Source organism: Neoarius graeffei, chromosome 19 (genome assembly GCF_027579695.1).
Source record: "Neoarius graeffei isolate fNeoGra1 chromosome 19, fNeoGra1.pri, whole genome shotgun sequence".
Classification (NCBI taxonomy): domain Eukaryota; kingdom Metazoa; phylum Chordata; class Actinopteri; order Siluriformes; family Ariidae; genus Neoarius; species Neoarius graeffei.
The window spans coordinates 42512232-42533421 of NC_083587.1; the positions used below are offsets into that span (position 1 = coordinate 42512232).

Sequence of the window (21190 nt, forward strand, 5' to 3'; positions counted from 1 at the left end):
CTACTTTCATACTGATGGCACTGTGGCGGAGACAGATTAATTAACTGGAGACCTGCTTTTTATAGGTGTGTATGTCTGCAGTAACTGCTGAGGAATTGTGTCTGTCTTGTTCAGCTACCATACTCTGCTAATTCTTTCAACTCTTTTTTCAAAGTATTAAAAAAAACCCTGCTATTTTCGACTATGAACCCTCACCACATGTAAATTACTCCTGTTATTAATGGTGTATTCTAATAGATATATATTTTTTAAATCCATGTTTTCAATTGTAAATTGACCACAGAAGCTATAGATAATGAAATTATGATATTAATGAATGATTAATAATTTCTATCTAATATAATAAAATCTATGTCCCAACCAGCTCCAAACACTTTCAGATGTCTCCTCATCTTCATTTTCAGGGTCCCAAAAGGACCATTACAAACAGTAACCTTTATTTTACATGCTAGTCTCAACACTGATTAAAAGTAAATGACTTCATCTGTGAAGGATCAAACTACCCTACAATGCAGAGTGAGCCAAAAAGCCCAGCTGTACAGTATCTGACATGCAGCTTAAAGTTCAACGGGAGCAGATCTTCTGTAGCAGTTGCTTCCAGAAGTGCATGCAGTTATTTCCCACTATGGTCAATGGACTGCATTTCTGACATGAACCCAGAATCTGCTATAGATCAGAATAAACAGACTGCTGAACATGTTTATATGGTACCTTTCATTTTTACTGTGATCAGGGTAAAATTGTGGTAACTCTCCCACCGCCCCCAACCCCCCAAACTGTCAGATTTGCTGAGATTTATACTGATATCTAACTCTACACTCTGATTTGCAGAGAGAATTTGTGACATTTATAGTGAGAACATTAGTGGTAACAAATGTGCAAAAATATTTTTAGCTGTGCATCATTTTGTAGTGTGATAAAGTGCTTTTTTTCCGATGAAGAAAACACTTCTGAGGCTTTGGTCAAGAATTAATTATCTGAGACATTATTTACATGTATACATGCATTTTTTTTTTTTGGTGTACACCAGAAGCTTTATGGGTATATCTCAGTACTGCATCTTGGAAACCTTTTGATGTTTTATTCTGGGTAATAAATGATCATATTTTGTTCGTACAACCTTTTTGTTTTATAAGCAATTGGAAAATGGTGTAAAGTAATTAATAAAAGTGGCGTTTTTTTAGTTCTCTTCATGCTGACAATAACAAATATATTTCAGTTGATCACAGCAGTTTTTGTGTGTTTGCACACACAGACACAGTCGCGGGGGTTAATTATGTAAGCCACGCTGAAAATATGAGAGATGATGAAAATATGCCGACAACACTTTTGCTGTACAGCAAATGAAGGATATAATTGCAAATAACACTGTTCTATAACTCCTGTATAATCATACAGCTTCACAGGCGCTTAGAACTTATTGAATAATCATAAACTTCAAATCAAGCTACATTTCTCTCTCTCTCTCTCTCTCTCTGACAGACTCACACTTTAACCCTCAAACTAGTTCCACTTGGTATTTCTAATGTCACTTTGCTACAATAATTTGGAAACTTCTATTTACATTGCTGAAGTGCTCATATGATTTTATGTGACTTACCCCAAGGACAGCGTCCACAGTGAAGACCGCCAGAGGGTCAAGCACTGTCCACACTCCCAGAGCCATGATCAGCTTTGACAGGAAGGAAGGAGTTGAGCCAAACACTAGCTGACAGAGCCATCTGATCAGAAGCAGCAGAAACATAGCTGCATTCAAGGTCAAGGGCCCCAACAACACCAGCAGCAGCTCCTCCAGGGCGCGCAGGAGAGAGCTCTGATATACCAAATCCACCGTGTGGGCATGGAAGCGAAACCTAGAAAGGGGGTGGGGGGGTGAGAAACAGAGCAGGGAAGAAAGGGGGAAAAAGGATGATTCTTTTATTCATGAGATAGAGATCAAATAAACTGACTGCTACTTAGGGTGATTACATGATGCCTTCTAATTAGAGTTCTTGTAAAACTTATGTATACAGCAAGTGCAGAAATAAGGTGGAAATTAGAATGGTGAAAGCTGTAAAAACGTGATGGTGGGGGATCAGTTCGATGTCCACTTATGATGACTATCGGACTGCATGGTTTCACTTAGTAGGAGGCCTTATAGCTCTCCTAATTTAGCATTTGCAGGACAGTGGTCTCTGTGTCTGTTCATTAATTTCCTTTAGCATGTGTGAGTGAGACAGCACCACTCCCCATTACACCTGCATCGGCCCATTGGAGTTCCTCTCGCTGACCAAACAGGGGCATCGAAGCATAATCTAGTCTCACTGGGAGATTTTGCGAAACTACAGACAGGTGACAAATTAAAGTGAAGAAAAAAAAATGTGTCATAGTAAGGTATTGAGCCACTAAGAGCCATCAGAAGAGCTTCAATGTGCTTTGGCACAGATATGACAACTCTCTGGAGCTGTACTGGATGGAAGATGGAAGCATTGTTCTTCCCGACTGTAATACATAGGATTTCAGTGATGGTGGTAGTGCTGTCTGTTTGTTCAAATCTGTGAAGGTGATAGCATATGATTTACATCATGTTCTTCATCCTCAACCATTCAGTGGCTGCTGTAGGTGGGGGGTGTCATTGAGGAACAGACTACTCCCATCAAAATAGAAATGTCAGAAGAAATCTGCATTGATTTGCAGTGACCCTTCCCTTGAAGGAGACAAGTAGCCCCAAACATTTAGAGCAAAATATCTGCTACAACATAACAGATCAACCATGTTTTCCTTTTATTTGTCAACTGTCTAAATATCCCCACTAAGATACTCAAATTACGATACAAACACTGTACTCAACAGCACCAGTCAAACGTTTGGACACCACCCATAGGTTTTCTTTTTTTTTTTTTTAAGATGTATTTTTTGTTGGGGTGGCATGGTGGTGTAGTGGTTAGCGCTGTCACCTCACAACAAGAAGGTCCGGGTTCGAGCCCCGTGGCCAGCGAGGGTCTTTCTGTGTGGGGTTTGCATGTTCTCCCCATGTCTGCGTGGGTTTCCTCCGGGTGCTCCGGTTTCCCCCACAGTCCAAAGACATGCAGGTTAGGTTAACTGGTGACTCTAAATTGACCGTAGGTGTGAATGTGAGTGTGAATGGTTGTCTGTGTCTATGGTGGTGTTTACATTAGACCGTATCAGCGGATCATCAGATTAACGTTTTTAAAACGATTCGCGTACACACAGCAACGCCAATACACGATTCGCGTGCACACAGCAACGCCAATACACGGATACGCTAATCACATGACTAATTAGACGGCACGTAAGTTGAAATGTGTCAGTGCGGCTCAGCGGTTCCTCCTCAGCGGCTGCGCTCCAAATCACTCCGCCCTGAACAGCGAGTGCCCTCTGGAGGGTGCGCACTCCAGCCCTGCGCAGCTCACAGAGCGCGCGAGTGAAGCGCACGAGCAGTGATTCGGGACTGAGCCGCTGTGTGTGTGATCCCAGTGCATATCGGGCATGCGCAAGTCACTCACCACTTGCAAGTGGAAGGATGGCAAGCCTAAAGACAATCATAACTACACAATGGGCAGTATTTGCATCTTACCATGAACAACATTAAGAATGACAAAGCAAAGCATTATATTCATACTTTTATACTCTTTAATGAAAAACAAAAAGGTGATACAAGGCGGAAACAATAGCAGGAAGTGAAGTCCGCGCCGTTTTTCAGCAGTCGCGTCACATGACCAACGTGGCATGAACAACGCCAGCGAATCAGGAAGGTGGATGTCACAGTGACGTTGTCCAATGACGACGTCAGCTAGAGCTCAGCACTGCGTTTCCTCGTATCTCAATGTTTACACAGCACCGGATCAGATACGAACTGGGTTGAATACGTGGGCCCTGGCGGATTCAAGTTGTTCCGCCTGTGGAGTCGTTTCCCGGCGTTTTAATGTGAACAGACAGTGCATCCGCGACGAAAACAAGACGGATACGGTCTAATGTAAACACCACCTATGTGTCAGCCCTGTGATGACCTGGTGACTTGTCCAGGGTGTACCCCGCCTTTCGCCCGTAGTCAGCTGGGATAGGCTCCAGCTTGCCTGCGACCCTATAGAACAGGATAAAGCGGCTAGAGATAATGAGGTGAGATTTTTTTTTTACTATTTTCTACATTATAAAACAATACTGAAGACATCAAAACTATAAACTATGAAATTATATATATATATATATATATATATATATATATATATATATATATATATATATATAAAATTAACAGGTGTGCTTTGTCAAAAGTTAATTAGTGCAATTTCTTGCCTTCTTAATGCGTTTGATACCAAACAGTAAATAATAAATAATAAAAATACAGTAAATAACCCTATTCCACCACTGTAGTAATCCATATTATGTCAAGAACTTCTCAACTGATTAAACAAAAATGACATCCATCATTACTTTAAGACATGAAGTGTCTTTTAATTAATAAAAATAAAGAACGGCCATTGAATTAGAAGGGGTGTCCAAACTTTTGACTGGTGTGTGTGTGTGTGTGCATGTGTGTTCACTGCTTCAGATGGGTTAAATGCAGAGAGGAATTTCACAAGTGTGTGATGAATAAAGTTGTGCTTTCTTTCTTTCTTTCTTTCTTTCTTTCTTTCTTTCTTTCTTTCTTTCTTTCTTTCTTTCTTTCTTTCTTTTCTGGTACTGTACTGTTTTTGATTATTATGTTGGTCCTATATGTGTCTATTATTCCTATTTATACCTCAACACTGTTGAATACTCAATTCCAAGTAAGAATTGGTAAGATGTTAATTATTTTGTAAAACAGTACAGTTCTGACAGTCATGCTGGCTGAAATTCAAATCAGAGGTTTATATTAAAGCATTAATCCTGATGCATTTCTGTTTCTATATTAATATCATTTTTCACTTTTGTATTAACACAGGGACTTGTATGACAGATGCTTGACATAAACAGATTTATGAGAAAATCACTAATATAATGATATTTTCTGCGAGGACACATTTTGTAAGGAGTCTCCAGTGTCAGCGGTATGGAACAATCAGAGGTCAAGTTGTAACTTTCAGTAAATTTTGGGGATGTGCAATTTCTTGGTAACATGACAAGCTACCTGTATTTTTGTTTTTTGTTTTGGTATTACTGTATTAACTTCAGCAGAGAGAAAAGAGAGAGGCTGGTGAGCTAATAACTGTTTACAGCTGCTATAATGTTAATGATTAGGGCAATGGCGAGACTAGATTTTAGTTCTGTCAGTCTTGAATGGAGAAGTAAGGCACCTCCTTCCCTCCACTAGCCTGGGTGTATGCCTTGGACAAGTGTTAGCACACCCTGGCCTCCCTCAGCTGTGGATATGGCTTGGGTCACTTCCCCCCTCAGTGGTTCTGCTAAGTCATCCTGGAGGCAGTTTCGGCAACTAGCAGTCCTGTTGGTTAACTCGGCTTCAGTTCTGGCATCCCACTGCCTTGTGGAATGTGTCTGTCGAGTCAAACGCTAAGGGAGTAAACTACTACAGAAAATCGAGAGTGGAGCCCCCTTAGACAGTTCGTATTTGTATGTCACTACCTCCTGGCAACTCCTGTGGTTAAACCAGCGCCAATTGTATTGGCTCTGCCTCTCCATTGGATCCCACTGGCAAAATAAGAGAGGGGAATCCTGTTGTTTGGGCAGCCCAGCCCAGGATTTCCATATTACCACCTAGGCTACTAGGTGCCATGGGAAGCTAGGCGCTAGGCATACTAGGAAGCCATGGCCTAATGGTCAGAGAAGCAGCTTTGGGAACAAAAGGTTGCTGGTTTGATTCCCTGGACCAGCAGGAATGGCTGAGCTCCCCTTGAGCAAGGCACCTAACATCAGGCTGCTCTGGGTATGTTGTACGTCGCTCTGGATAAGAGCGTCTGCTAAATGCCATTAATGTAATGTAATGCTACTCACACTCTGGAGAGGACACTCCTGCATGATTGTTTCATCACAGCAACAACACGGGAACTGCCAGTTACTGGTGATAAGCTCTTGATATGGCCATGACTGCCACTCAAGAATTGGCTTGTTAAGCCATTCTAGAAAGTGCTCTAGTGATGATGACCATCATCGATGGACGGATGCCAGAATAGTGTCAATGAACTTGCAAGCAGGGACAAAAAGTTATCTGAGTGATAGAATTATGGGCATGACAGACCTAGGCTTAAAGACCATACCAAAGAGTTGAAGAACTAATCACTGAAAGGAAATAGTAGGACTCCTACAAGGGTCATGACAAAGAAAAGTAGAATAAAAGTCTATGTTTGTATCACGTTCAGAATTATTCTTTGGACGGCTTCATATGCAGCATACAGGATATTACAGTAGTGGAAAAGCAGAAGGAGGATGCTATAGCTCTTGGGTTTGTGTGTGATCATTTTGATCACCAACCACCACTGTTATCATTCCAGTCCTGTGGACAAACATCCATCCATTATCTGTAACCGCTTATCCTGTGCAGGGTCGCAGGCAAGCTGGAGCCTATCCCAGCTGACTATGGGCGAGAGGCGGGGTACACCCTGGACAAGTCACCAGATCATCACAGGGCTGACACATAGAGACAAACAACAATTCATACTCACATTCACAACTACGGTCAATTTAGAGCCACCAATTATCCTAACCTGCATGTCTTTGGACTGTGGGAGAAACTGAAGCACCCAGAGGAAACCCATGCAGACACGGGGAGAAGATGCAAACTCCACACAGAAAGGCCCCTGTCAGCCATCCGGCTCAAACCCAGAACCTTCTTGCTGTGAGGCGACAGTTCTAACCATTACACCACTGTGCTGCCCTCTGTGGACAAACATTAAGAGGATAATAACAGATGGACACAAGGAACTTGTCATCTACCACTGACCCCTCACTGTTACTTGCCATTTATCCCCCATCTCTAGTGTTCCTTTCCTCCCTCTGTCTGCCCACTCGTCATTCACAGTTCTCTATTCTCACAAATTTTCCATGTTCTATCAGCCTGTGATTTATTGTCCAAGTTGATTTGGTTGTAATAAGAATTGGTGTGTAAGCATATTCACTGCACCTCTCCAAGACAATAAATAAAATCAACACCACATGTGCAGCAGAACCAGAGCATCTGACTTCAGTTTTTTTTTTTTTTATGACAAATGCCTGTTGACAGAATAACGCATTATAAATTCTTTCCACATAGTGCGTACTGAAGGGAGGTCATGAATGGATCTAAAATCGTTCAACTTTCCCCATGTGGAGTCATTAAAACCTAAGAGTGGATTTGGAGAAAAAAAAAGTTGCATTCCCCACAGAACCTTCTGCAAGTTTGTAAAGTATTATATAAAAATGAATATGTATTGACCCAACACATTGTATATGCATAAAACATTGTATTAGGTATTCCACGCTCTGTGATTTCAAATCTTTAAACAAGAGAATATCCCCCACTGGTACAAGTTTGGTAATCAAGGGCCATAACTCTGGTAAAATGTAACTGAATTGAACAAAATTGCAGTATGTGTATTACCAACATATAACAAATATTCCTGTCAAGTTTCGTGAAATTCCTCCAAAAACTGTGGGAGGAGTTGTTTGCAGAAGGTGAGTACCCTTCCCAGGACGGATGGATAGACATCGCCACGACATAATCCCCCTTTAGGCCTTTTGGCCAGTGGGGGATAAAAATGTATACCAAAAGCTAGAAATGCTGTCTCTTTTTTGTCTTATTTATTTCTCTATTTTTCAGCGCACTCAGTTCAGAGTTTGTCTTATTATCATTGACTGCTGTCTCACTCACTCTCACTCATTATAAATCCATCTCACCTGTTGACAGGTATGTTTCGAGCATGGAGGAAGAGCCACTGGCTGCAGTAGTGCAGGTAAAGACGGGGAAACCAAGTAAGAAAGATGAGGGTGATGAGGAGTGTGAGCTGGCTGAAACTGGGTCGAGTGATCCCAGATAGACCAAGCTCTGCAGGAAGCATACGCCATACCATACGCAATCGATCTGCCGGACCACAGCACACAACATTGCAGTGTGGAACAGCTCGCTGAGATCTAGGGGCAACACACACACAGTACACTAAAATCTAGACTCGCATTCACATTTCAACACATGACAAGTTTTAATCTTTAACCTACACAGAATAACCAGTTAATTAAGAACATTTACATAACACAGCTCCATAAATATTGACCCCCTTCAAGATGGCAGGCTAAAATGATTGCATAAAACATTATATGGATTCAGGCGGCACGGTGGTGTAGTGGTTAGGACTGTTGCCTCACTGCAAGAAGGTTCTGGGTTCGAGCCCAGTGGCCAACAGGGGCCTTTCTGTGTGGAGTTTGCATGTTCTCCCCGTGTCTGCGTGGGTTTCCTCCGGGTGCTCCGGTTTTCCGCACAGTTCAAAGACATGCAGGTTAGGCTAATTGGTGGCTCTAAATTGACCATAGGTGTGAATGTGAGTATGAATGGTTGTTTGTCTCTATGTGTCAGCCCTGTGATGATCTGGTGACCTGTCCAGGGTGTACCCCGCCTCTCACCCATAGTCAGCTGGGATAGGCTCCAGCTTGCCTGCGACCCTGCACAGGATAAGCGGCTACGGATAATGGATGGATGGAAATTTTCACTACATTAAGTGAAGAATCTATTTACATTTTCATCAACAAAAATGATCTTAATTTTAATATTCTGCAAGTATTAAAGAGTGTAAAGAGCACTGTGCAAGACTTATGTCTGCAGCATCAGTTCTGATACTGATCACTCTGCAGCATTAGATATAAGGAAGCATTAAATTCATCTGGACGCCTTGACCCTACTTACCTTTCTCAAAGTTCTACAGTGTATCAGAAAATGGTGACCAGTGTACAACCCCAGTTCCAAAGAAAAGTTTGGATGTTGTGTAAACTGTAAATAAAAACAGAATGTGATAATTTGGAAATCATGGAAACCCTACATTTCATTGAAAATAGTACAAAGACAATATATCAAGTGTTGAAACTGAGAAATATTGTTTTTTGAAAAATATATGCCTCATTTTGAATTTGATGTCAGCAACACATTTCAGAAAAGTTGGGACAGGGGTAACAAAAGACTGAAAAAGTTGTGCAATGCTAAAAAAATAATAATAATAATAATAATAATAATTTGGTTGATTGGCAACAGGTCAGTAACATTATTGGGTATAAAAAGAGCACCCCAGAGAGGCGGAGTCTCTCAGAAGTAAAGCTGGGGAGGGGTTCACCGCTCTGTGAAAGACTGTGTGGGCAAACAGTGCAACAATTTAAGAATAACGTTCCTCAATGGAAAATTGCAAATAATTTGGGGATCAAATCATATATGGTACATAGTATCATTAAACAATTCAGATAATCTGGAGAAATCTCTGTATGCAAGAGACAAGGCTGAAAACTGACATTGGATGCCTGTGATCTTCAGGCCCTCAGGCGACACTGCATTAAAAGCAGTCACATGTCTGTAGTGGAAATCACTGTTTGGGCTCAGGAACATTTCAGAAAACCATCGTCTGTGAAAACAATTCATTACTGCATCCACGAATAAAAGTTAAAACCAGATATAAACAATATCCAGAAACACCGCTGCCTTCTCTGGGCCCAAGCTCTTTTACAATGGACTGAGGTGAAGTGGAACATTGTCCCAAGGTCTGATGAATCCATCCATCCATTATCTGTAGCCACTTATTCTGTTCTACAGGGTTGCAGGCAAGCTGGAGCCTATCCCAGCTGACTATGGGGGAGAAGCAGGGTACACCTTGGACAAGTCGCCAGGTCATCGCAGGGCTGACACAGAGACAAACAACCATTCACACCTCACGGTCAATTTAGAGTCACCAATTAGCCTAACCTGTATGTCTTTGAACTGCGAGGGAAACCAGAGCACCCGGAAGAAACCCACGCAGATAACATGCAGACTCCACACAGAAACGCCCTCGCCGGCCGCTGGGCTTGAACCCAGGACCTTCTTGCTGTGAGGCAACAGTGCTAACCACTACACCACTGTGGTCTGATGAATCAAAAGTAGAATTTTTTTTTAGAAATCATGGACACCACATCCTCCAGGCTAAAGAGGAGAGGGACCATCCGGCTTGTTATCAGTGCACAGTTCAAAAGCCAGCATCCGTGATGGTATGAGGGTGCATTAGTGCACATGACATGGGTGCTTGTACATCTGGGAAGGGATCATTAATGCTAAATGATATATACACATTTCAGAGCAATATGCTGCCATCCAGACAAAATCTTTATCAGGGAAGGCCTTCCTTCTTTCAGCAAGACAATGCTGAACCTCTTTCTGCACATATTAAAACTGCATAGCTCCGTAGTAAAAGAATCTGGATGCTAAACTGGCCTGCTGCCAGTCCAGACCTGTCTCCCATTTAAAACATTTGGTGCATTATGAAGCACAAATACGACAAAGGAGACCCCGACCTGTTGAGCAACTGAAATTGTATATCAGGCAAGAATGGGACAACATTTCTCTTTCAGAACTACAGCAGTTGGTCTCCTCAGTTCCCAACAGTTTACAGAGTGTCGTTAGAAGTAGAAGTGATGCAACACAGTGTTAAACATGCCCCTATCCCAACATTTTTGAAACGTGCTGCTGACATCAAATCCAAAATGAGCATATATTTTTCAAAGAACAATAAAATTTCTCAGTTTCAATTTCTGATATGTTGTCTTTGTATTATTTTCATTGAAATATAGGGTTTCCATGATTTGCAAATTATCACATTCTGTTTTTCTTTACAGTTTACACAGCGTCCCAACGTTTTTGGAATTGGGGTTGTACCTCAAGGATCTACGACTTATTGTACAGTACCTCACTGAATGCTCATCTCAGTGCTTCTCCTCGCATTGCTGTGGCCAACTTGATTTATCTTCCCCATCTGAGAACAGCTCCCATTAAATAATGGCACAGAGTATAAGTCAGAATAACATGTAGGAAAGATTTTATCTTTGAAAGCAACAGCATGATCAGTGCAGTTTAAACAGCTTTCTGTGCTTCTAAAGAAAGCCAAAATCACGCACTAGACAAAAAGCTAGTGTGTCAGAGAAAAGCACAAGATGGTTGGCTGTCAACAGGCATCATGCCAGAGCAGCAAATAAAAGCTGACTTCCATCACTGCCATAATGAAGATATTGATGATGCATGAACTGAAATATTTTCAACGGGCTGTGAAAAAAGGTCACTTCAACAGAGAGTTTGTTACAGAATGTGAAATCTTTCATCTCCTCTAAACCTGTTGTCATCACTATATATACATTTAATGCGGCGGGACTTTCAGGAGCAAAAGGGCATGAAGCGAGCTGATGTTCAATAATCATTATACCTAAAACATAATATTTAAAATATTATGTGTAATTATGAAATACTATTTATATGTATATGGAAATTATCTTTTTTTTTTCTTAACAAGTTCAGTTCATGGCCACAGTGGAGGATGAATCTCACCATCATAAACAGAACATTTGGTAACATGTCCTGCTATTGTCTCACAGAATTGTCTCAACATGGCAGTGTGTTTGCCTATAAGATGAGCATAGGAGCTCTTTAAATCTCAAATAAAGAATAGTGAGCAGTTCTGCCAACTCTGAAAACTGATTTACACGTTCAAGCCCGTGGGCTGGAATTCTGGGAACTATTTGTGCCATTGGTTAAGGTTCTAAATCTGGGCCCACTTAAACACTGGACTTATCCTTTATTTGGTGGATTAAGTTATTTGCTATCACTCTTTCCCCTCCTTCTTGTTTCAGGCCACAGGCATTTTTTTTGTGAATGAGCCAAACCCACATTTTAGTCTTTCTATCAGCAGATGGATTTTATAGAATTAGAAATGATGAGGTGAACGGAGCAGAAAGAAACAGAAAAAAACAGAGGAAGAAAATGGGGAAATTGTGATTGCCTTTGTGTAACATCACTGAATGAGAAACATATTCAGAGGACAATGTCAATAAAGGTCTACACAAAATAAACTCATATATCCTAGTGATGGGGCGGCATGGTGGTGTAGTGGTTAGCGCTGTCGCCTCACAGCAAGAAGGTCCGGGTTCAAGCCCCGTGGCCGGCGAGGGCCTTTCTGTGTGGAGTTTGCATGTTCTCCCCGTGTCTGCGTGGGTTTCCTCCGGGTGCTCCGGTTTCCCCCACAGTCCAAAGACATGCAGGTTAGGTTAACTGGTGACTCTAAATTGACCGTAGGTGTGAATGTGAGTGTGAATGGTTGTCTGTGTCTATGTGTCAGCCCTGTGATGACCTGGCGACTTGTCCAGGGTGTACCCCGCGTTTCGCCTGTAGTCAGCTGGGATAGGCTCCAGCTTGCCTGTGACCCTGTAGAACAGGATAAAGCAGCTAGAGATAATGAGATGAGATGAGATCCTAGTGATGGTTCTTATCTGGGTGGCACGGTGGTGTAGTGGTTAGCGCTGTCGCCTCACAGCAAGAAGGTCCGGGTTCGAGCCCCATGGCTGGAGAGGGCCTTTCTGTGTGGAGTTTGCATGTTGTCCGCGTGGGTTTCCTCCAGGCTTGTAGGACTTGAGCACTGATGACTCGTGCATTAAATGCATGAGGACTCGTAAATTGGAGATGAGGACTCAAATTTTTTCTTTATTTTCTGTAACATGCCATAACAATTTGGCATAAGATATTTATATCTACATTAATTTTGTACAAGAGTGTCACACCTGTGCGCCTTGGCATGTGCATCAGATAGACTCTCTCGCGCTGTAAACAACTCACACCTGCATAGGATTAAGGCGCAATCAACAAGCGATATAAAAACTGTGAAAACACACTTACTTTGCGAAGTATTGAGTTGCATTGCTGACACATTACCAAGCCTTATTTCCTTGTTTGGTTTCCTGATCCCTGATTTCCTGTTTCTCATCTTTGATTCTGCCGAATCTATGATAGCCTGTTTGAGCCTTGCTTGACCTATTGCCCGTTTCACTGTTTTATGATTTTACCTGCCATTCTGGATTGTTTACCTGTCTTCACTTGGATTAATAAATGCACCTTCTGCACTTACATCCATCTCCCAACCATCTCTGACAGAATACTTCGCACTCCCTGATAATGAGAATACATATTCACCTGTTCATACAGTACGTCACGTTCAGGAACAAACTAATATTAATGGTGCTAAAACAGCCACCGTCAAGCGGTGGGGTTGGAGTCTTGTTCTCGGACTTGACTCGGATCAATAGTGGACTCAGACTCGACTTGAAATTTTTTTAATGACTTGGACTTGACTCAGACTTGAACACTGGGGACTCGAGACTGGACTCAGACTCGAAGTCTAGTGACTTGACTAAAACACTGGTTTCCTCTGGGCGCTCCGGTTTCCCCCACAATCCAAAGACATGCAGATTAGGCTAATTGGTGGCTCTAAATTGACAGTAGGTGTGAATGTGAGTGTGAATGGTTGATTGTCTCTATGTGTCAGCCCTGTGATGATCTGGTGATTTGTCCAGGGTGTACCCCACCTCTTGCCCATAGTCAGCTGGGATAGGCTCCAGCTTGGCCGCAACCCTGTATAGGATAAGCGGTTATGGATAATGGATGGATGTATGGTTCTTATCTGTAGCTTTTACTCCATGAAAGAAACCTGTGCCTATATATGCTTATGCAGTGTTCCCTTGTCTCTGCATGGGTCTCTCCAGGTTCTCTGGTAGGTGGATTGGTGACACTAAATCACCTCTAGTTTTGAATGTGTGTCTGTATAGTTCTCTGTGATGGCGCGCTCAGATCACACCCAGTGTTCCTGGACTGGCTACAAATCCACCATGACCCTGACCAGAAATAAGCAGTTCATCAAGATGAATAAATGATATTAGATTACATCAACTCAAATCCAATCCATAGACCAAAAACTCCACATTAGTCTCCATGATGAAGTCTTGTACTGAAAGAAATTCTTAGACTCTTAGTTTCTGGAGAAGAAAAGTACAGTTTGAACCTAAATCTTGAGGATCCTAGTGCATCAAGCTCAGTCCAGCTGCAGCTGTGTATAACTTAACACTGTGGCTTTCATGTTTTTCTCTATTTGGCATATCCCTGCAGTGATGTGGCTGCACTGACAGCTTTTCTTCCAGCCAACAAAGTTTCTAGGGAAGAATTACAGTAATGGTTTCCTGTTACCTTCTACTAGATTATTATAGAGGTTTTCTCCTGTCAACCATTCACACACATGGACAATTTAGAGTAGCCAGTTAACCTAACTGCATGTCTTTGGATAGTGGGGGAAACCAAAGCACCCAGAGGAAACCCACGCAGACATGGGGAGAACATGCAAACCCCACACAGAAAGGCCCCCATCGGCAATGAGGCAACAGTGCTAACCACTGCACCACCGTGATGCCACTTTCATGATTAATGCTGATTAATTTATTTAATTAAGACTGATCTCAGAAAGATTTAAAGCTGTACGGCCTTTCGATTTCATAAAATCGGTGAAATTTAGTTCCCTCTGGCATTTGGTCATTGCGAGATGTTTATTTCTGCAGTATCTCCAAAACATTATCAGGCCATTCTGTGGCTGGGAAGTTATTTAATTTGAGGGGATTCTCTCACAAATAATGTGCATGAAATTGCTTGCTTCATGCAATCAAGAAGACAGAGGAAGTCCGTGTGCGCATGTGCAGGTTTATTTTCTTCTTCTTTTGGGTTTTACGGCAGCTGGTATCCACAATGTTGCATTATTGCCATCTACAGGTTTACCTTGATTGTGCACTGACAGTTACATCCAGGGCTGGCTCTAGGTCTTTGGCTGCCCTAGGCGAGATTGAGTTTTGCCCCCCCCCAAGAAAAAAAACCCTCTAATAACATCTAAATAACACTTTAATCTAATCACTCTATTCTATTACTATTAAACAATGTACGGTGCATGGACAATAAACAATAAGTCATTTTATCTTTTTCATTATTGTTATTATTGTTATCATTATTCACATAAAGTGTCACAAAGTAAAATGACCACACAAATTCAATACATATCTCCATATAATGGGCAAAAACTCTTCCGCACCCTGTTCAAAGTGTAGTGCATGGACAATAAACAAGAAATTATTTTTTGCTATTAAAAGTTAAGTCATCTCTGAAGAATTAACAAATTAAATGAATAAAAAATTCTACAATTCTAAATTGTGCAAACTTAAGCACCCTGTTAGGACATCAATGGGCTGTATTTTCAAACAAAAGTGCTATTATGGGTACTTTGTTATTGAAGTAACATTACAATGGGACTCGTCTGGTCTTCCTAATGGCAAATTCCTTGATAATCTCATCAAATGATATTTCTCTTGAGATCTCTTGGTTGATGCTCATCAGAGCAAGCCCATTCAGACGTTCTTGACTCATTGTTGACCTTAAGTATGTCTTCAGCAGTTTTAATTTTGAAAAGCTTCTTTCAGCAGAAGCTACTGTCACAGGTAGTGTAACAGCAGAGGTAAGGAGCACGTATTTCTACATCCCCAGCCGCATCAGAGGTGTTGTAAAAAAGGTTTTCAACCTTTCATGAGCCAGGGCGCACTTTTTTCAATGAAAAAATCTCAAGGCACATCACCAATAGAAAATGTTGACTGAAACTAAAACGCTGTTGCCAATATTTACAATATACAGTCATTCTATAATTTTCCACGGTACACTTGGTGATCTCTCACGGCACACTAGTGTTCCGCGGTACTAGATTTCGGCAGCACAGTGGTTGAAAACACTGTACACCACTGATGCACTTGGTAACATCTCCATTCAATAACTCCATCCCTCCTTTTTGGTGGGGTTTTGGTCGCCCTTGGCGCCCCTGGGCACACTTTGCGCTCTAGGCAATTGCCTAGGTCGCCTATAGCAATCGCTGGCACTGGTTACATCATTCTGTCGCTAAATGAACAGCTGATCACACCGAAGTGCTCGCTGACCACCGATATTTATTAGTTTGGTCCTGCGTTTCCTTTCCTTCGCAACATAATGTCTTTTCTTCTCGCTTTCTGTTACTGGAGACGGTCTTTCACATTTCATTCGCATTCTCCATTTTCCTCTCCTGTTTCAAATTTATATCCCACAATGCTTTTTGCGAATGGGGAAAGCCCACCACATGATGCATGACATAGTATCTTGAATTGGGTCATGGTGAAGCAGTAAAAAATATCGGAGAATTTAGGGCCACGTGGCCCTAAATTCATTAATTGTGCGATTTAAAAAACACTAATAAAATTGGAAGTCTGTGATTCAAATTCAGTAGCTTTCGGTCCACTAAACAAAAATAATTGGGTGTCGGGGAAAATTTTTTATGGCCTAAAGTTGAAAAATCTGAAAGGCAGTCTAGCTTTAAGGGTGAATCTTCAAGGCTACAAGTTCTTCTCAGACTATGTCGAGGAAAATATAACACCATATATAGCACTCAACATATAACTGCTTCTTGATATGAGATATGTGAAACAGACTTCTTTGTCTGTGAATGGTTATGGATGTGGAACTGTGCTTTTCTTATGATTTAATAGAAACTGTAATAATAGAAGTATGAGTAAATTGATACCAATGTGTGAACTACTTTCTAGTGGCTGTAACATGCCACTTCTGCACGCAGCCTCTTTGAAGTGAAGAACAAGCACCATATTGACACTGATCGCTGAAAACAATGTAACTGTTCATTTCCACTTTTATACACACTACACATGCCCAAACTCTCTCTCTCTCTCTCTCTCTCTCTCTCTCTCACACACACACACGAACAGCTTGGTTAAGGCAAACCTTATGTTCGTGTATTGGTGTGACTTGCTGTGTGATTTAAAGAAGACCATACAGTGCATGCAGCTCAAAAGTAACTGTTATGCAATTTTACAGTTACTGTGTGAAATGTGATTGTATTCATCGTAAACACACACACATGCACACTATCTTCATAGATGATCTTCTACCATTACATACTAATACCTCTATGATTACATCAAAACCTAATAGAATGTCATCAGATTGTTCCTGTTTAAAAGCAGAAAAAAGTTTATATCATAGTTTTCTTAAATCACACAGAGACCAAAATGGAAAACAGGCACATACACATGCTGTGTCCGAAATCACTCACTCATTCACTACTCCCGACTCACTACCTAGGGAATTCTATATAGAAGACTACAGTGTCTTGCAAAAGTATTCATCCCCCTTGGTGTTTGTCCTGTTTTGTTGCATTACAAGCTGGAATTAAAATGGATTTTTGGAGGGTTAGCACCATTTGATTTACACAACATGCCTACCACTTTAAAGGTGAAAATTGTTGTTTTATCATGACACAAACAATAATTAAGATTTAAAAAAAAACAGAAACCAGAAGTGTGAATAAGTATTCACCCCCTTTCATATGAAACCCCTAAATAAGAACTGGTCCAAACAATTTACTTCATAAGTCACATAATTAGTTGATTAAGAGCCACCTGTGTGCAATCAAAGTGTCACATGATCTGTCACATGATGTCTGTATAAATCAACCTGTTCTGGAAGGACCCTGACTCTGCTACACTATCAAGCAAGCAACATGAAAACCAAGGAGCCTCCAAACAGGTCAGAGACAAAGTTGTGGAGAAGTATAGATCAGGGTTGGGTGATAAAAAAAAAAAATCCCAAACTTTGAATATCCCACGGAGCGCCATTAAATCCATTATAGCAAAATGGAAAGAATTTGGCACCACTACAAACCTGACAAGAGAAGGCCGCCCACCAAAACTCACAGACCGGGCAAGGAGGGCATTAATCAGAGATGCAACAAAGACACCAAAGATAACACTGAAGGAGCTGCAAAGATCCACAGCGGAGATGGGAGTATCCGTCCATAGGGCCACTTTAAACCGTACACTCCACAGAGCGGGGCTTTATGGAAGAGTGTCCAGAAAAAAGCCATTGCTTAAGAAAACACATTTGAAGTTTGCCCAACAGCATGTGGCAGACTCCCCAAACACATGGAAGAAGATTCTCTGGTCAAATGAGACTAAAACTGAACTTTTTGGCTATGATGGAAATGCCATGTGTGGCGCAAACCCAATATCCTGAGAACACCATTCCTACAGTGAAGCATGGTGGTGGCAGCATCATTCTGTGGGGAAGTTTTTCATCAACAGGGACAGGAAAGCTGGTCAGGACTGAAGGAAAGATGGATGGCACTAAGTACACGGCAAGTCTGGAGGAAAACCTGAAGGTTCACGTTCCAGCAGGACAATGACCCTAAACATACTGCTAAAGCTATAGTGGTTTAAAGGGAAACATTTAAATGTCTTGGAATGGCCTAAGAAAATACATTTGAACAGGCAAAAATCCCAGTCGCTAGATGTGCTAAGCTAATCAAGACATACCCCAAGAGACTTGCAGCTATAATTGCAGCAAAAGGTGGCTCTACAAAGTATTGACTTTGGGGGGTGAATACCGATGCACACCTTAGGTTTCTGTTTTATCATCTTAATTATTGTTCATGTTACAATAAAACAATAATTTTCACCTTTCAGATGCTCGGCATGTTGTGTAAATCAAATGATGCTAATCCTCCAAAAATCCATTTTAATTCCAGCTTGTTATGTGACAAAACAGGACAAACAACAAAGGGGATGACTGTGTATAGTGAGCTCATTGGTAAAATGAAAAAACACTTTCGGATGCTGCTCCGCCGCGCCGTTATTTACATCATTACTGTCGCACAATTAAAATGTGCCAGATCAGTTGGCTGGTGGGTTTTCAAAATAATAAATACATATTATACTGAGTGTATTTCTCACATTAATAAATACAAAGTACTTTGTGTCTGCTGCATTTTTCAGTTATTTTTTTTTAAATCAAGGCTGAATACTTTCTTCTTTGCTGCTGCCTTTTATTAAATCAAATTTGAGGCTTGTGATTAATTCCTTGCTCTGCACTGTAACTTTTATTCTTGTATTTTATGCCTTATTCTATTTTAGCTTTTTTCCCTTATCTTACTATTTTTAATTGTACTTGAATGTCTGTTTATGTTTGTCTGCCATTTTTCTTTCAGTGTGACCGCAATGCATGATGGTATATACGGCTTGGTTAGTGACCATCGGTTGTACACTACTTTTCATGATGCATTGTGGGATACTACACTGTAAAAAATGATTTGTTGTTTTAACTTAAAAAAGTTAGTGCAAGGGTTGCCTTAAGGGCTGCCTTAAAATTTTGAGTTCACTGAAATTAATATAGTAAGTTCACAACAATTTAACTTACTATGTGAATTCCAGTGAACTCAAAATTTTAAGGCAGCCCTTGCACTAACTTTTTTAAGTTAAAACAACAAATATATATTTTTTACAGTGTATGAGTCCATTGTATAGGGTGTAATAATTCTCACTATACATTCAGACAGCACTACAAAATGATGACCTCACTATATAGTCACTATATAGTGAATAGTGAGTGATTTTGGACACATACACAGTCTTTTCGCAATACAAAAAAAGCTTCTAAATAAATAAATAACTGGAGGAATAGTAATCTATGTACAGTATTTAATCTACTTACACGCATTTATGGGGCTGTGTAATCAATCTTACATCATTCATTCATCTCCAGTAAGAGCTTTATCCTGGTCAGGGTTGATGTGGGGCTGGAGCCTACACCCAGGAACACTGGGGTGTGAGGCAGAAATACACACTCTTAATAGGAATGTGTGGAAAATAATTACACAAATTATGTGTAGCGCTCTAGGCAGTGTTGTAGTCGAGTCACTAAACCTCGAGTCCAAGTCCAGTCTCAGGTCCTTAGTGTTCAAGTCTGAGTCAAGTCCAAGTCATTAAAGAAAATTTTGAGTCAAGTCCACTATTGATCCAAGTCGAGTCTGAGTCCAACACTTCAACTACACCACTTGACAGTGGCTGTTTTAGTGCCGTTAACATTAGTTTGTTTCTGAACATGACCTATGAACAGGTGAATGTGCATTCTCTTTGTCAAGGAGTGCGAAATATTCTGTCAGAGATGGTTGGGAGATGGATGTAAGTGCAGAAGGTGTGTTTATTAATACAAATGAAGGCAGGTAAACAATCCAGAATGGCAGGCAAAATTGTAAAACAGTGAAACAGGCAATAGGCCGAGTGAGGCACAAACAGGCTATCGTAGACTCAGCAGAATCAAAGACGAGAAACAGGAAATCAGGGATCAGGAAACCAAACAAGGTTCAGAAACATGTCAGCAATGCAGCTCAATACTTCACAAAGTAAGTGTGTTTTTACAGTTTTTATGGAGGTGTTTTGTTTGCGCCTTAATCCTATGCAGATGCGAGTTGTTTACAGTGCGTGTGCAAGAGTCCGCTTGGCACATGCGCTGTCTGAATCATGCCTGAGAGTTTATCTGATGCATAGGTGTGTAGGTGTGATACTCTTGCATGAAATTAGTACAAAAATTAATGTGGATATAAATATAAATATCTGATGCCAAATTATTAAGGCATGTTACAAAAAATAAAGAAAAAATCACAGTCCTCATCTCCAATTTACGAGTCCGAATGCAGTTAATGCACGAGTCCGAGTCCTCAATGCTCAAGTCATGAGTCCTTAAAATAAGGGTACGAGTCGGACTCGAATACTACAAGCCTGACTCTAGGTTACACATTTTGTGTCATTATTAAATAAAATTGTATTGGAAGAATTCAGCTTTTTTACACATATTTATGTGTAGTTTTAAAATTAACACAGTCTGTGAATTTGTCACAAAATTCAAAACAATATGTATAGACTGATCTACTCGCCACAAACTCAGTGTCAGGTTTTTAATGCATGAGCTATTTGATTTAGCCGAACAGCAGACAGCATGTAGTCTGATAATGACATTGATTTGTCATTTCATTTTCATTTTATTGATATTATATGTGGGCGGCACGGTGGTGTAGTGGTTAGCGCTGTCGCCTCACAGCAAGAAGGTCCGGGTTCGAGCCCCGTGGCCGGCGAGGGCCTTTCTGTGTGGAGTTTGCATGTTCTCCCCGTGTCCGTGTGGGTGTGCTCCGGTTTCCCCCACAGTCCAAAGACATGCAGGTTAGGTTAACTGGTGACTCTAAATTGACCGTAGGTGTGAATGTGAATGGTTGTCTGTGTCTATGTGTCAGCCCTGTGATGACCTGGCGACTTGTCCAGGGTGTACCCCGCCTTTCACCCGTAGTCAGCTGGGATAGGCTCCAGCTTGCCTGCGACCCTGTGGAACAGGATAAAG

General features: G+C 41.1%; 1 protein-coding gene across 7 annotated transcripts in view; it reads right to left on the bottom strand.

Moving 5' to 3' along the window:
- Positions 1–21190, bottom strand: part of ofcc1 (orofacial cleft 1 candidate 1) — a 285101-nt gene that overhangs the window by 85639 nt on the left and 178272 nt on the right. For all 7 annotated transcript variants that reach the window (XR_009650730.1, XM_060900091.1, XM_060900088.1 and 4 more), the window contains 2 exons: positions 7810–8043; positions 1601–1853 (listed from right to left, as the gene is read on the bottom strand). Coding sequence is in view for 6 of the 7 variants with exons in the window: in XM_060900091.1 (XP_060756074.1) it covers positions 1601–1853; positions 7810–8043 (487 nt within the window). In the remaining variant the exon portion in view is untranslated. The remainder of the gene's footprint in view (positions 1–1600; positions 1854–7809; positions 8044–21190) is intronic.